This window comes from Somniosus microcephalus, chromosome 26, assembly GCF_052327205.1.
Source record: "Somniosus microcephalus isolate GS21.2 chromosome 26, FLI_Smic_1.0, whole genome shotgun sequence".
NCBI lineage: Eukaryota > Metazoa > Chordata > Chondrichthyes > Squaliformes > Somniosidae > Somniosus > Somniosus microcephalus.
In genome coordinates, this window is record NC_141012.1 from 39,216,479 (window position 1) to 39,233,793 (window position 17,315).

Here is a 17,315-nt window from a genome sequence, read left to right on the forward strand (position 1 = left end):
GAATGAGTGACCATAACATGGTTGAATTCCATATTCAATTAGAGGGTGAGAAGGTTGGATCTCAAACAAGCATGCTAAGCTTGAATAAAGGAGACTATGAAGGTATGAGAGTGGAATTGAGTAGAGTGGATTGGGAAAATAGATTAAAGGGTAAGACGATACATGATCAGTGGTGTACATTTAAGGAGTTATTTTACAACTTCCAAAAAATATATATTCCACTGAGAAGAAAAGGGTGTAAAAGAAAAGTCAGCCATCCGTGGCTAAGTAAAGAAATTAAGGATAGTATTCGACTAAAAACAAGGGCATATAAGGTAGCCAAATCTAGTGGGAGGATAGAGGATTGGGAAAACTTTAAAAGACAGCAAAAAATAACAAAAAGATTGATTAAGAAAGGGAAGATAGATTATGAAAGTAAATTAGCAAAAAATATAAAAACAGATAGTAAGAGTTTTTATAGTTATATAAAAAGAAAAAGGGTGGCTAAAGTAAATGTTGGTCCCTTAGAGGATGAGACCGGGAAATTAATGGTGGGAAATATGGAGATGGCAAAAGCACTGAATGAATATTTTGTATCAGTCTTTACAGTAGAGGACACTAAGAATATCCCAACACTGGACAAACAGGGGGCTATGGGGGGGAGGAGCTAAACACGATCAAAATCACTAAGGAAGTGGTACTCGGTAAAATAATGGGACTCAAGGCAGATAAATCACCTGGACCTGATGGCTTACATCCTAGGGTCTTGAGGGAAGTGGCGGTAGGGATTGTGGATGCATTGGTAATAATTTTCCAAAACTCCCTGGACTCAGCAAAGGTCCCGGCAGACTGGAAAACTGCTAATGTAACACCCTTATTTAAAAAGGGCAGTAGACAGAAGGCTGGAAACTATAGACCGGTTAGCCTAACATCTGTGGTAGATAAAATTTTGGAGTCCATTATTAAGGAGACAGTAACAGGACATTTGGATAATCATAATTTAATAGGACAAAGTCAGCATGGTTTTATGAAGGGGAAGTCATGTTTGACAAATTTGCTGGAGTTCTTTGAGGAAGTAACATATAGGGTGGATAAAGGGGAACCAGTGGACGTAGTGTATTTAGACTTCCAAAAGGCATTTGACAAGGTGCCACACAAAAGATTATTGCTTAAGATAAAAAATCACGGGATTGGGGGTAATATTCTGGCATGGATAGAGGATTGGCTATCTAACAGAAGGCAGAGAGTTGGGATAAATGGTTCATTCTCACACTGGCAATCAGTAACTAGTGGTGTTCCGCAGGGGTCAGTGCTGGGTCCCCAACTCTTTACAATCTATATTAACGATTTGGAGGAGGAGACCGAGTGTAACATATCAAAGTTTGCAGATGATACTAAGATGGGAGGGAAAGTAGCGAGTGAGGAGGACATAAAAAACCTGCAAGGGGACATCGACAGGCTAAGTAAGTGGGCAGAGATTTGGCAGATGGAATACAATACTGGAAAGTGTGAGGTTATGCACTTTGGCAGGAAAAATCGTAGAGCAAGTTATTATCTTAATGGCAAGAAACTGGAAAGTACTGAAGTACAAAGGGATCTGGGGGTCCTGGTGCACGAAACTCAAAAGGTTAGTATGCAGGTGCAGCAAGTGATTAAGAAGGCCAATGGAATGTTGGCTTGCATTGCTAGGGGGATAGAATATAAAAATAGGGAGGTATTGCTTCAGTTGTACAAGGTATTGGTGAGACCGCACCTGGAATACTGCATACAGTTTTGGTGTCCATACTTAAGAAAAGACATACTTGCTCTCGAGTCAGTACAAAGAAGGTTCACTCGGTTAATCCCGGGGATGAGGGGATGGACATATGAGGAGAGGTTTAGTAGATTGGGACTCTACTCATTGGAGTTCAGAAGAATGAGAGGCGATCTTATTGAAACATATAAGATTGTGAAGGGGTTGGATCGGGTGGATGCGGGGAGGATGTTCCCGATGATGGGTGAAACTAGAACTAGGGGGCATAGTCTTAGAATAATGGGCTGCTCTTTCAAAACTGAGATGAGGAGGAACTACTTCACTCAGAGGGTGGTAGGTCCATGGAATATGCTGCCCCTAAAAGCTGTAGAAGCTACATCATTACATAAATTGAAAACAGAAATAGACAGTTTCCTAGAAGTAAAGGGAATTAAGGGTTACGGGGAGCGGGCAGGAATTTGGACATGAGTCTATGTTCAGATCAGACATGGTCCTGTGGGTAGCGAAGCGGGCCCAGGGGCCATGTAGCCTGATCCTGCTCCTATTTCGTGTGTCTAATTCTGTTAGATTCAGGAGATGGTTCTGTGATAGTAGATTGGCGGTTAGGATCAGATCAGCCATGATCTTATTGAATGGCGGAGCAGGCTCGAGGGGCCGATTGGCCTACTCCTGCTCCTATTTCTTATGTTCTTATGTTCTTATGTTCTTATGTAAAAGTGACCGGATCGGACAAAGTCAACATGGCTTTACAAAAGGTAAATCGTGCTTGACTAATCTACTGGAATTTTTTGAGGATGTAACTGGTAAAATAGATAAGGGAGAACCAGTGGATATGGTGTATTTGGACTTTGAGAAGGCTTTCGATAAGGTCCCGCATAAGAGATTAGTGTGTAAAATTAAGGCACATGGGATTGGGGCAAGGTATTGACTTGGATAGAGAACTGGTTGGCAGACAGAAAGCAAAGAGTTGGAATAAACGGCTCTTTTTCCGAGTGCCAGGCAGTGACTAGTGGGGTACTGCAGGGATCGGTCCTTGGACCCCAGCTATTCACAATATATATTAATGATCTGGACGAGGGAACTAGATGTAATATCTCCAAGTTTGCAGATGACACAAAGCTGGGTGGGCGTGTGTGCTGTGAGGAGGATGCTGAGAAACTCCAGGATGATTTGGACAGGTTGGGTGATTGGGCAGAAGCATGGCAGATGCAATATAATGTGGATAAATGCGAGGTTATCCACTTTGGTGTCAAAAACATGAAGGCAGATTATTATCTGAATGGCAATAGATTGGGAGAAGGGGAAATGCAACGAGACCTGGGCGTCCTTGTGCACCAGTCGCTTAAAGTAAGCATGCAGGTGCAGCAGGTGGTTAAGAAGGCAAATGGTATGTTGGCCTTCGTAGCAAGAGGGTTTGAGTACAGGAACAAGGATGTCTTGCTGCAGTTGTACAGGGCCTTGGTGAGGCCACATCTTGAGTATTGTGTGCAGTTTTGGTCGCCTTATCTGGGGAAGGATGTACTTGCCATGGAAGGAGTGGAGCGAAGATTCACCAGGCTGATACCTGGGATGGCAGGAATGATGTATGAGGAGAGATTGGGTCGATTGGGCTTGTACTCGCTGGAGTTTAGAAGAATGAGAGGGGATCTCATCGAAACTTATAACATTCTAACAGGACTAGACAGACTAGATGCTGGAAGGATGTGCCCGATGGTCGGGGAGTCCAGAACTAGGGGTCACAGTCTAAGGATAAGGGGTAAGCCATTTAGGACAGGGATGAGGAGGAATTTCTTCACCCAGAGAGTGATGAACCTGTGGAATTCTCTGCCAAAGAAGGCAGTAGAGGCCAATTCATTAAATATATTCAAGAAGGAGTTGGATATATTTCTTAAGACTAAAGGGATCAAGGGATATGGAGAGAAGGCAGGAACAGGGTACTGAATTTGGATGATCAGCCATGATCTCATTGAATGGCAGAGCAGGCTCGAGGGGCCGAATGGCCTACTCCTGCTCCTATCTTCTATGTTTCTATGTTTCTATGTTTCTCTGAATTGTAGCACTTTGTAATCTCTCTCCATTTAAATAATAATTTGCTTTTTTATTTTTCCTACCAAAGTAGATAACCTCGCACTTTCCCACATTATACTCCATCTGCCAAATATTTGCCCACTCACTTAGCCTGTCTATGTCCCTTTGCAGATTCTTTGAGTCCTCTGCACAACTTGCTTTCCCACCCATCTTTGTATCATCCGCAAACATGGGCATCACCAGCAGCAATAGCACGGGTCACACCAGCAGCACCAGCACAGGTCACACCAGCAGCACTGGCATGGGTCACACCAGTAGGATTAGCATGGGTCACACCAGCAGCACTAACATGGGCATCACCAGCAGCAATAACATGGACCTCACCAGCAGGACTAGCACGGGTCACACCAGCAGAACTAGCATGGGTCACACCAGCAGCACTAGCACGGGCCTCACCAGTAGGACTAGCACGGGTCACACCAGCAGGACTAGCACGGGTCACACCAGTAGGACTAGCACGGGTCACACCAGCAGAATTGCACTGTTGCTGTGCATTATAATTGCAGCTTTTGTTGTCCAGTGTCAAACTGCATGTACAGGTCAGGAGGATAGGTCAGGCCTTCGTCCCTGCTGAATTATGCGGACATACAATATTATATTTGGTCACAACTCCCCATCGCTGCCCTGTGACGCCGGCTGGGAAGGACACATTGGGATTGGGTGCAGCTATGATTCCCCTCACCTTTCTTCACACACAGAATAGCCTGTCAGTATTTGCTACCTGGACTTGTACATGAAGCAGGATCACGTGGGCAGGTATCGGAGGGCAGCTCCTGCCCATGTCCCCCAGTATGAGTCACTACTTCCAGGCAAAGAAGGGAGAAAATTGGGAAGACGGGAATAAGAACTGTCATTGCATTGAGAATGTGGTCGTGTAACCTGTACTGACTCAACTCAGCACCGCAGAGAAGTGTTGGTGAGATACAAAGTGTTACTTTCACTGATAGGACGGAGTCAGATTCACACTGGAATTGTTTCACAAAGTGAGTATTTTTAGAGCACAGCTCTGTTTAGTTAAATCCGTGCTGCTGCAAACTGACTGAAGGGCAGTGCCACTTTAGTGATGAAGAGAGCAGACTCTGCTCTCGACAACAGGATGTGCCCCAATTCTGCCAGGCAAAATCCTGCACTGGAGAAATATTAATAGCAGTTCTGGTTAAGCAGAGGCGTTTCCGCCCCTCAGTATGCGAGATAGTCACTCTCTTCAGTGCTGAGGTCAATAACTAATGACATTGGGCTCCACTGATGGCTCAGTGTGGTACTGAGGCAAACAGGCCAAGGTCCCAGGATCGACCCCTGGGCTGTGCGGAATTAGTTGATCTCAGAATGGGAGAGAGTGGGGGGCGAAGCAAGAGAGCAAGGGCTTGTTCCTCATCACAGTGTCATGAACAAACACAATGAACTACTTTTGAAGTACAGTTACTATTGCTGTAAAGTCAAATGAGCTTTAGTGTAGGTCAGCCAGGATCGGGCTATAAGGTTCCCAAGCCAGGCTGATACTCTTCGGAAAACGCAAATGCATTGAGTGAAGAAAGGATCGCACTCACCTCAAAGCTCCCCACAACCTGCCAATACCATCTATGCTCACAATTGAAGGTGGCTGTTTGAATGGGGTAAATACTGGCACATAGGATGTTGATGACCTGCTTGCCCCCCTCTCCTGGAACCACAGCCTATCATAAGGCACCACCTTCCGGAGAGAAGGCGGAGAGTTACAAAAAAGGAAAACAATAAATGGCTTTCTGAATGCAATTGTGTGAGAAATTAAGGGACTTCTTGAGTGCAATTATTTGGGTGATGCTCATGTATTTGAACATGCAAACAGCCCAGACTATACAACTGGGGCTAGTGAATGTCTTCTTCTTCTTAGGCAGTCCCTCGGAACTGAGGATGACTTGCTTCCACATTAAAAATGAGTTCGCAGGTGGCTGATGAGTCCAATGCGGGACCTACAGACTCTGTCACAGGTGGGGCAGACAGTGGTTGAAGGGGCAGGTGGGTGGGGTGCTTGGGTTGACATGCGCTCCTTGCGCTGCCTGTGCTTGGCTTCCGCTTGCTCCCGGTGAAGAGACTCGAGGTGTTCGGCGCCTTCCCGGGAGAAGAAGTGAGTGTATGGATTAGCAGAATACCAGGGACAATCACTGATCATCTGAAATCACTGCGGATCTGAACTGAAACTCCAAGGAATTTCACCCCCCCTAAATTTCTGTTTTAATGACCTTTTGCTGAAATTTGCTTGAGCAATAGCCTCACACTAGACTATCTTCTCCTGTGAACCTCTTGTACAAAACACATTTAAACGACCATTTTTATTTTGTCCTCCAATTTTCTCTCTTCTCCTGGAGGTGCTGACTTATTCTTGGATACAGTTCCACGGACACTGTCCACGCCCTCCGATGTGTCGCCCACAGCGAGACCTTGCTGGTGGCGAACAGTCTGGCTGGCAGCGAGCGTGGGTAGGAAAGCCGGTCGCTCAAACTTCGCACAGCCAACTCAAGGAGGCACTCGGTTTTCCCACTGAGCCGTCTGGGAGTAAAGAGTGAGGCTGTTTTACCAGCAAACACAGCCCTGTTTCAATATTTAAACAGCCTATTGAAAAGACTCATGCCAAGTTTCACATCTTTGGTCAAGGCTTTGCCAACGGCATGAGCCTCACCCATAAATTCTGGGCGCACAAACAGTCCCAGGGACAGGCTAGCTCAAGTAGCCTTCTTAAAGGAAGATGGTGGTTCTGTTGTAGGTAGAAGAACGAAAGGGTGAATTTCCTCAGCGTTTCTCCAGTGGCTTTGGCGTAACGCGCGTAAACAGGAGTTCCGTCGAATTATTGCCGAAGTTACAGGAAACACTCCACGGTGGCATAGTGGTTAGCACTGTTGCCTCACAGCGCCAGGGACCCGGGTTCGAATCTGGCCTCAGGTGACTGTCTGTGTGGAGTTTGCACATTCTCCCCGTGTTTGCGTGGGTTTTCTCCGGGTGCTCCGGTTTCCTCCCACAGTCCAAAGATGTGCGGGTTAGGTTGATTGGCTATGATAAATTGACCCTTGGTGTTAGGGGGATTAAATACGTGGGGTTACGGGGATAGGGTGGGATATGTGTTGGTGTAGGGGTTACGGGGATCGGGTGGGATATGTGTCGGTGCAGGCTCGATGGGCCGAAATGGCCTCTATCTGCACTGTGGGGTTTCTGTGATTCTGTGAAATTTCACCCCCCCCACCCCCCCCCCCCTAACTTTCTGTTTTAATGACCTCTTGTTGAGGTTTGCTCCATGCATTAGTTGGTTTGGTTGGGTAGTCTTCCATTTTTAAATTAGTGTGTTTTTTTTCCTGCCAACCCCGTACTGTTATTATTCTTGGTTGCTCCAAGCATTTAGAGTGCATTACACAAGGTGGTAATGATGGGATTCCAAATGCACTGCGAATTGGGATGAGGAATTTATGAGGGGGCAACAAATGCAGGCCCAATGACCCCTGAAGTGTTTTGTCCGCATGTGCTGCTACTCCAGGACCCGCGTTCAAGCTATTTAACTGAGAGCGCCATCACAGATGGTGTCCCCACAACCGTACTTTCCAGCAGAGAACAATGATCAAAAGTGGGAGCCTTGACGACATCTTCCTCTCCTGAGGTTAGGGGCAGTCAGGCCAATTGTAGTGTCCTACAACTGTGCAGGCTGGCAGCTGAGCCTGGGTATTTCCTGCTCACTGAACTTGAGGCATTGCACCCACCAATCGAGCCGTTAAGAGAGTTAAACAATAATAATATTTAAAAGGACATGCCCAGTGACAACAGTGATGTCAATAGCGGTTTCTGCTGTTGATTGCTGTCTCTCATCCTAACCCTAACCACTAATCGCTTACCCCAACACCCTAACCCTAGAGTCAACCTGAAATCTAAACCCTAAATTGTGCAGTGTTAATAGTCATTGTAATGTCATGGTTGATGCAGGTCTGCAACATTGTCAGTAGTCACTTTGTCAAAGGAAAGATATAATTAAATAACGTATATGGCATATCAGTTTCATAGTGATTTTAAGGCACAGGATACATAGAACTAGATAGAAGTTACAACTTGGAAACAGGCCGATCAGTCTAACTGATCCATGTCGATGTTTACCCTTCACATGAGCTAAATATGTGATACATGTTTATGATATATGTGATATGTGTGAAAAGTGATTATATGTATTGTATGTGTGATATATGTGATGTATGTGATATGTCTGATTTTATGTGATTATATGTGATGTATGCGATTTATGTGATCCATGTGATATATCTGATATATGCTCTTTGTCACGCACACTTGAAATGTGGAATCTGAGGCAATAAATCAACTAGAACCTGCCAGCAATTTAAAACTAAACATTGCAGCAGCCGCTCTCACCATCAGCAATGGCCAGCCGTAACCATAGCAACTCTCTCATAGAATAAGTCTCAAAAAGCGATGACTCAGAGGGGGCCTTATCCATACTTAACAGGGCGGAGAAGATAAAACCAGAACAATACTTTCAGACACGGCAGGACAGCAAGGCAAGAGAGATTCAGGGCAGGGCAAATGTAGGGCAGACATCTGGAAGTCAATCTGTGCACAAAGGGTAATCAACAGCTGGAGCATGTTACCAAAATGAGCAGCTGAGGCCAGGACATTGGATCCTTTTAAGAAATAGCTGGAAGCTGGAATGGGGAGATGGTTGGGTTGCTATTTTGGAAGAGTGAGATCAAATGGGTCAAAAGGCCCTCTTCACCCAAACCTTCCCGTGCTCTCGTGATCAGCCCAAAGCATAGCGGAGAGTGAGTAATTAGAAAAATACTTACTCTTGCTGCACATTGGCTTCGCCCACCCCCCCCCACCTCCCCTCCCCTCACCCTCAGAATAAAAGTCCAACCCACAGCAAACTCATTAAAGCGCCGTCTGAATAAAATGGAGCCAGAAAACCTTCCAACCCCGGTCACTCTCTAACAGCCAGCAGGAACACCCACTTCATTCTTTCCAATAGCCAAGCATCAGGTGCTTGTGATCATTACATCACTTGCCGTCAATAAGAATTCTCGGGTGTCAGCGACACTATAAGCGTGGCGAGATTTGCTCTGCATTGTTTCTAAAGTTCCTTCAGAATGTTTTTACTTTGTCACTGGCAATAAAGGCCAGAGGAAAATATTCACCCCGGTGGGAGATTGATGAGGCTGTGACTGACCAAATGGCAATTTGTGACCCTTTAGCTCCGCTTCTACTGTCAACATCACTGTGACCTTGTTGTTAGAAACGTCATTATTCTGACCATGAATTACTGAAAGTGACTTACTCACCGAAATACCAAGTGAAAAGGGCAGAAAGAAAGATCCGAATGAGTTGCCGCAGCATTCTGAGGGACAGCTTGATCCGATGTAGTCCCGCTCTCAGACCTCACCCTTTCACGGTCAACTGGGGTAAAAGAATGAAAGCGATTCGCGTCGTGATAAGGGACTTTATCTCTCCCAGGCCCTGAGCAAACATTTCACTAAATGTTTTCATCGGTCTGACACAGTAACCAAACAGAATGGAACCAATGGAGAAGCCTGCTACACATTCACCAGTCTCTAAATTTGGAAACTCTCGGTTAATCATTTTAAGGAATTCCATAGAAAACTTGAGTTGAAATAATTTCCAAGATTTTAAAATATTATTTACAGTTGCCAACTAATAAACTAACAATCTAGTTAAGGTCTAACCTGCTACAGCTGCTGTTTATGAGGCGTGGTTAATCTTAGTAAATAGCAGAGCGATATGGATCGAAACTGCCTTTCAACGCTTAACTGGATGAATCACTGTACTAATTACAGTGCTAATGGTTGAGCTGTGTTTAGGGTTACCTAATAGAAAGTCACACATTTCACCTTCTATAAAGTAATATATTTAGCTTCTGAATCATGGTTTTCATTTATAGAGGAAGGTACATATATGGGCAGTACAGGAAACTTTGTGCTATCCGGCACCGACGGGACCGAGCTGTTGCCATCCCATCAAAACTGCCGGACAAACCGGCGCTAATGTTAAAACATACGGAAGCTTTTGAGCTCCATATCTAGCAACAAACCCTGTTGCTTAGCAACAGCTTCTAAACAGTCGGCCGCAGCTTGTAAGCGTCTCTGTAGCTAAGCAACAGCTTTAGCTAGACCTTGCAGAGCCTGACTGGTGAAAAAAAAGCAACGAAAAGAAAAAAAACTTACTGAACCGACTCCTGAATTTTGCCGGTGGCTCGAGCATTCCGGACAGTTAACCTCCGGATAAACCAAAGTTTCCTGTACTTGCTATTCAATGTTACTTCCCCATCCTGTTAAAAAAATATGGTATCTCTCTCTCTCTCTCTCTGTCTTCTCCCACTCTCTCTCTCTTTCCCCCAACACTGGATGCTAAAAGTGAAAGTGCTGCATGCCTCAGCCCTTTCCCATTCCCTTCTCCGCTCTCCCATGTCCTCCACAAGGAGATCTCCCTCCCTTTCTTTTGACCCATCAAAAGGGTGTCTCTCCCTTTCCTATCCCACCTCGAGAGGGCCTCTCTCCCCTTTCTCAGCTGCTCCTCCAGGAAGTTTCAGTCCCTTTCCTCTCTCCCCTTTCCAGGGTCTCTCTCCCTCTCTCATCCCCTCTTTAAGAGGGTCTCTCACCCTTTCTCCCCAAGAAGCACTTTTCTCTCTTTTCTGCAGCGCCCCTGCCTACACCATCAGAGTTGGGTGTCTTTACCGACTTTACTGAGGCCATCGTGGCTTCTACTCCATAGTTCTCGAATGTTTTTTGTGTTGAACCCCTCCAATAAGTTCTTGTGGTCTCCCTCCCCTGAGTAGCTAAGGATACTGGGCTGCTGAACATACTCCCAGAAATGGAGGCCTCAGTCTGCGCAGAGAAACTTCCTGGAGCTTCAAACTATGCAGAATGGGTACACAACTAATATTTTCCCTGCTGAACTCGTAGTTCAGGAAGAGCGGGGTTTGTGTTGGCTACTGGGGAGACGAGGGTTCTTTTATAAGACGTGGTCCTAGTTTATAGAAACATAGAAGATAGGAGCAGGAGTAGGCCATTCGGCCCCTCGAGCCTGCTCCGCCATTCAATGCAATCATGGCTGATCACCCAATTTCAGTACCCGATCCCTGCTTTCTCCCCATATCCCTTGATCCCTTTAGCCTTAAGAAATATATCCAACTCCTTCTTGAATATATTTAATGAATTGGCCTCCACTGCCTTCTGTGGTAGAGAATTCCACAGGTTCACCACTCTCTGGGTGAAGAAATTCCTCCTCATTTCTGTCCTAAATGGCCTACCCCTTATCCTTAGACTGTGACCCCTCGTTCTGGACTCCCCGACCATCGGGAACATCCTTCCTGCATCCAGTCTGTCCAGTCCTGTCAGAATTTTATAAGTTTCAATAAGATCCCCTCTCATTCTTCTAAACTCCAGCGAGTACAAGCCCAATCGTCCCAATCTCTCCTCATATGTCATTCCTGCCATCCCAGGTATCAGCCTGGTGAATCTTCGCTGCACTCCCTCCATGGCAAGAACATCCTTCCTCAGATAAGGCGACCAAAACTGCACACAATACTCAAGATGTGGTCTCACCAAGGCCCTGTACAACTGCAGCAAGACATCCTTGTTCCTGTACTCAAACCCTCTCGCTACGAAGGCCAACATACCATTTGCCTTCTTAACCGCTTGCTGCACCTGCATGCTTACCTTCAGTGACTGGTGCACAAGGACACCCAGGTCTCGTTGCACTTCCCCTTCTCCCAATCTATTGCCATTCAGATAATAATCTGCCTTCCTGTTTTTGCCACCAAAGTGGATAACCTCACATTTATCCACGTTATATTGCATCTGCCACGCTTTTGCCCAATCACCCAACCTATCCAAATCATCCTGGAGTTTCTCTGCATCCTCCTCACAGCACACATGCCCACCCAGCTTTGTGTCGTCTGCAAATTTGGAGATATTATAGAAACATAGAAACATAGAAGATAGGAGCAGGAGTAGGCCATTCGGCCCTTCGAGCCTGCTCCGCCATTCAATGAGATCATGGCTGATCATCCAAATTCAGTACCCTGTCCCTGCCTTCTCCCCATGGCCCTTGATCCCTTCAGCCTCAAGAAACATATCCAACTCTTTCTTGAATATATTTAATGAACTGGCCTCCACCGCCCTCTGTGGCAGAGAATTCCACAGGTTCACCACTCTCTGGGTGAAGAAATTCCCCCTCATTTCTGTCCTAAATGGCTTACTCCTTATCCTTAGACTATGACCCCTGGTTCTGGACTCCCCAGCCATCAGAAACATCCTTTCTGCATCTAGTCTGTCCAGACCTGACAGAATTTTATAGGTTTCGATGAGATCCCCTCTCAATCTTCTAAACTCCAGTGAGTATAAGCCCAATCGACACAATCTCTCCTCATACGTCATTCCTGCCATCCCAGGTATCAGCCTGGTGAATCTTCGCTGCACTCCCTCCATGGCAAGAACGTCCTTCCTCAGGTATGGTGACCAAAACTGCACACAATACTCAAGGTGCGGTCTCACCAAGGCCCTGTACAACTGTAGCAAGACATCCTTGTTCCTGTACTCGAACCCTCTTGCTACGAAGGCCAACATACCATTTGCCTTCTTAACCGCCTGCTGCACCTGCATGCTTACCTTCAGCGACTGGCACACAAGGACACCCAGGTCTCTTTGCACTTCCCCTTCTCCCAATCCATTGCCATTCAAATAATAATCTGCCTTCCTGTTTTTGCCACCAAAGTGGATAACCTCACCTTTATCCACATTATAGTGCATTTGCCATGTTTCTGCCCAATCACCCAACCTGTCCAAATCGTACTGGAGTTTCCCGACATCCTCCTCGCAGCTTACCCTCCCGCCCAGCTTTGTGTCGTCTGCAAATTTGGAGATATTACATCCAATTCCCTCGTCCAGATCATTAATATATATTGTGAACAGCTGGGGTCCTAGGACCGATCCTTGCGGTACCCCACTAGTCACTGCCTGCCACTCGGAAAACAACCCGTTTATTCCAACTCTTTGCTTTCTGTCCGCCAACCAGTTCTCTATCCAAGTCAATACCTTGCCCCCAATCCCATGTGCCTTAATTTTGCACGCTAATCTCTTGTGTGGGACCTTATCGAAAGCCTTCTGAAAGTCCAAATACACCACATCCACTGGTTCTCCCTTATCTATTTTACCAGTTACATCCTCAAAAAATTCCAGTAGATTAGTCAAGCATGACTTACCTTTTGTAAATCCATGTTGACTTTGTCCGATCCTGTCACTGCTTTCCAAGTGCTCTGCTATTACATCTTTTATAATAGACTCTAGCATTTTCCCCACTACCGATGTCAGGCTTACCGGTCTATAATTCCCCGCTTTTTCTCTACCACCTTTTTTGAATAGTGGGGTAACATTAGCTACCCTCCAATCCATGGGTACCGTTCCAGAGTCTATCGAGTTCTGGAAGATGATCAGTAATGCATCTACTATCTCTAGGGCCACTTCCTTAAGTACCCTGGGATGTAGACCATCAGGCCCTGGGGATTTATCGGCCTTCAGTCCCATCAATTTTCCTAACACCATTTTCCTACAAATACTGATTTCTTTCACTTCCTCGCTTTCATCAGACCCTATGTTCCCCGGCATCTCTGGGAGGTTATTTGTGTCCTCCTTTGTGAAGACAGAACCAAAGTATGCATTTAGTTGGTCTGCCATTTCCTTGTTTCCCATTATAAATTCCCTGATTCTGACTGTAAGGGACCTACGCTTGACTTCACTAATCTTTTTCTCTTCACATATCTATAAAAGCTTTTACAGTCAGTTTTTATGTTCCCTGCTAGCTTACTCTCATATTCTATTTTCCCTTTCTTAATTAATCCCTTTGTCCTCCTTTGTTGACTCCTAAACTGCTCCCAATCCTCAGGATTATTGCTTTTTCTAGCCAATTTATATGTCCTCTCCTTGGATCTTATGCTATCCCTAATTTCCCTTGTTAGCCACGGTTGAGTCACCTTTTTTGTTTTAGTTTTACGCCAAACTGGGATGAACAAATTCTGTAGCTCATCCATTCGGTCTTTGAATGTTTGCCATTGCCTATCCACCGTCAACCCTTTGAGCGCCATTCCCCACTCAATTCTACCCAACTCGCTCCTCAGACCATCGTAGTTTCCTCTATTTAAATTGAGGACCCTTGTCTCTGAGTCAACTACTTCATTCTCCATCTTAATGAAGAATTCGATCATATTATGATCGCTCCGACCCAAGGGGCCTCGTACAACAAGATTGCTAACTAATCCTTTCTCGTTGCATAATACCCAGTCTAAGATGGCCTGACCTCTGGTTGGTTCCTGGACATATTGGTCCAGGAAACCATCCCGTAAACACTCCAGGAATTCCTCCTCCACAGTATTGTTACTAATTTGGTTGGCCCAATCTATATGTAGGTTAAAGTCACCCATGATGACTGCTGTGCCCTTATTGCACGCTTCTTTAATTTCCCTTTTAATGCCATCCCCAACCTCCACCTTACTGTTTGGAGGTCTATATACCACGCCCACTAATGTTTTTTTCCTCTTAGTATTTCTCAATTCTACCCATACAGATTCCATATCATCAGAGCTAATATCCTTCATTACAATTGTATTAATCCCTTCTTTAACCAGTAATGCTACCCCACCTCCCTTTCCTTTTTGCCTATCTTTCCTGAATATCGAATACCCCTGGATGTTGAGTTCCCAGTCTTGGCCATCCTTGAGCCACGTTTCTGTAATCCCAACCAAATCGTATTCGTTTACCTCTATTTGCGCAGCCAATTCATCCACCTTATTACAAATGCTCCTCGCATTAAGACACAAAGCCTTCAGGCTTGTTTTTTTAACGCTCTTAGACCTATTAGAATTATTATTTACTGTGGCCACGCTTGATTTAAACCATTGATTTCTCTGACTGCCACTTTTGTTTCTCTCCTTCCTATCTTTTGCTTTTATCCCTGTTTTCCTTTCCTCTGTCTCCCTGCTCAGGTTCCCAACCCCCTGCCATTTTAGTTTAAACCCCCCCGAACAGTGCTAGCAAACCTCCCCGCAAGGATATTTATCCCGCTCTGGTTCAGGTGCAACCCGTCCGACTTGTACAAGTCCCATCTTTCCCAGAAGCAGGCCCAGTGATCCAGGAAACTAAAGCCCTCCCTCCTGCACCAACTCTTTAGCCACGCATTCATCTGCTCTATCCTCCTATTCCTATACTCACTAGCACGTGGCACCGGGAGTAATCCAGAGATTACAACCTTTGAGGTCCTGCTCTTTAATCTGCTACCTAGCTCCCTAAATTCTTGTTGCAGGACCTCATCCCTCTTCCTACCTATGTCATTGGTCCCAATGTGAACCACGACCTCTGCCTGTTCACCCTCCCCCTTCAGAATGCCCTGCAGCCGTTCAGTAACATCCTTGACCCTGGCACCAGGGAGGCAACAAACCATCCTGGAGTCACATCTACGGCCACAGAACCGTCTATCTGTTCCCCTTACGATAGAATCCCCTACCACTATTGCTCTCCCACTCTTTTTCCTCCCTTCCTGAGCAGCAGCCACACCCCCGGCGCCAGGAAGTTGGCCGCTGCTGCCTTCCTCTGGTGAGTCATCCCCCTCAACAGTATCCAAATTGGTATACCTGTTTGAAAGGGGGATGGCCACAGGGGTCTCCTGCACTACCTGCCTGCTTCTACTGCTCCACCTGGTGGTCACCCATTTCCCTCCTGCCTATGCAGCCCTACCCTGCGGCGTGACCAATTCATCAAACGTGTAATCCATCTAGTTCCCTTGTCTAGATCATTAATATATATTGTGAATAGCTGGGGTCTGTAAAGTCTGTGGGTTGTGCAGTTAATTACGACACAGACTTCAGGAGTAACATACAACAGGACTTTACTATTCGAAGGTCAGGGCGAATCTGCCCTATAAATCATGCCACAGCACTTATATGTGTGGTCACCGTCGGTATTACCGTATACAGAAGCCAAACAAGTAGTGCCACACCTAAAATAGTTCTCTTAAAGGTGAACGGTTACATACAATAGTCTCTTAAAGTTAGACGGTTACATACACTACAATCCTCCCTTTTTAGCTTACAACATACGTATTCCCCATTAAACATAACATATATTCAACTTCATGTAAAACAATTTACAGATATAGTCTCTGCGGAAAACAGTTCACAGGTTCAGTCTCTGTGGGAACAGTTCACAGATTCAGTCTCTGGTCTTGACTCGGTTCGAACAACATCTCTGTGGTGTAGCCGGTTCACATTGCTAGCGTGACTCATCCAATAGTCTTTCCCTTGACGTAACAGCTTGAACTTCCGTCCTGCTGAACCAGCAGTGCTGACTTTTACAAACAGCTGGACTGCCTTAGTAATTTTTCCCTACTTTCCCATTAGAAGTGATAATGATTTAGATGGTTATCATCTTCGGCTTCGTCTTTTCCTTTTTTGCTTCTTGGAGACTCTCGGGGCTCCCTTCTCAGCTGCCAGCTGTAGCGCCACCATCTCCCTATGTTCCTTAGACTTTAAGTGCTTCATCCTGATTTCTGCACTTTGGGAGTTTTCATCACAAGCTGGGCAGACCAAGTCCTCGTAATATTCCGTGTCACTCAACAGGTCATGGTAATATTCGGTGTCATCCTGAGCTAGTCTAGCGAGAGGGCCTGCTACTTCTTCCTTACCCAACTGGACGTTAGCCGACTGTTGTTCCCTCCCTAGACATCTTTCCTGAAGGGACTTCTTCATGCGTTCATAGTCATCCCGCTCTTCCTGGGTTTCCTGCAAATCCTTCACTAAGGACCTCATTTGTGATTTCAATACTTCCCCTTCCATCGGGGATTGATTGATCGGGCTATTCAATCCTTCTACTGGAGCAGCTGTTTCAACATTCTGTTGTTCACATAGACGTGATTCAGCGTACTTTTGGCATCCCAGTAAAATCTGTGTTGCAACCTCAGCTATTTCCATAACTTTTGAGAGCTCTGAACTCCTTCCCTTTGAAGATTGAAGCTCGTGTTCAGATTGTTCCCATTGCAGAGTCTTGTCCCTCAGCATATGAAGGAGTTGGCTGACCGTTAACTCTTCCACGGGAACACTGTGGATCAGAGTCTTCTCCATTTCATCTACCTTTTTTTCCTCTTGTACTTTGGCTTTCAGCGCTCGGAGAAGTTGCGCCTTGATGCTCTCTAGCTCATGTTCAGGGGCCATTCTTACAGTCTCTGTGTTTCTTACAGTTTCCTTTTCTTCCACTGAAAGGATTCCCAGTTGAATCTGTTCTTCAAGTTGTTGAACCTCGGTCATTGCCGCCTCATATTTGTCTTGGGTTTCCTTCAATATTTTTATGAGTTCTTGGACATCTTGTCTTTCATGTTCTGCCATGTCTTTCACCTCTAATTTCTCATCTATGGATGGAACTTCTACTGATGAGTCTGTCTTGGCCTTGAGCTCATCAAGAATTTCCTGCAG

General features: G+C 45.6%; 1 protein-coding gene across 1 annotated transcript in view; it reads right to left on the minus strand.

Moving 5' to 3' along the window:
• The window catches only part of LOC147100400 (V-set and immunoglobulin domain-containing protein 2-like), a 58,452-nt gene extending 49,192 nt beyond the window's left edge, over window positions 1-9,260 (minus strand). Inside the window, exon 1 of the mRNA XM_085968065.1 lies at window positions 9,124-9,260. Coding sequence (XP_085824191.1) covers window positions 9,124-9,178 — 55 coding nt within the window. The 5' untranslated portion in view covers window positions 9,179-9,260. The remainder of the gene's footprint in view (window positions 1-9,123) is intronic.
• Window positions 9,261-17,315: the final 8,055 nt, after the last annotated feature.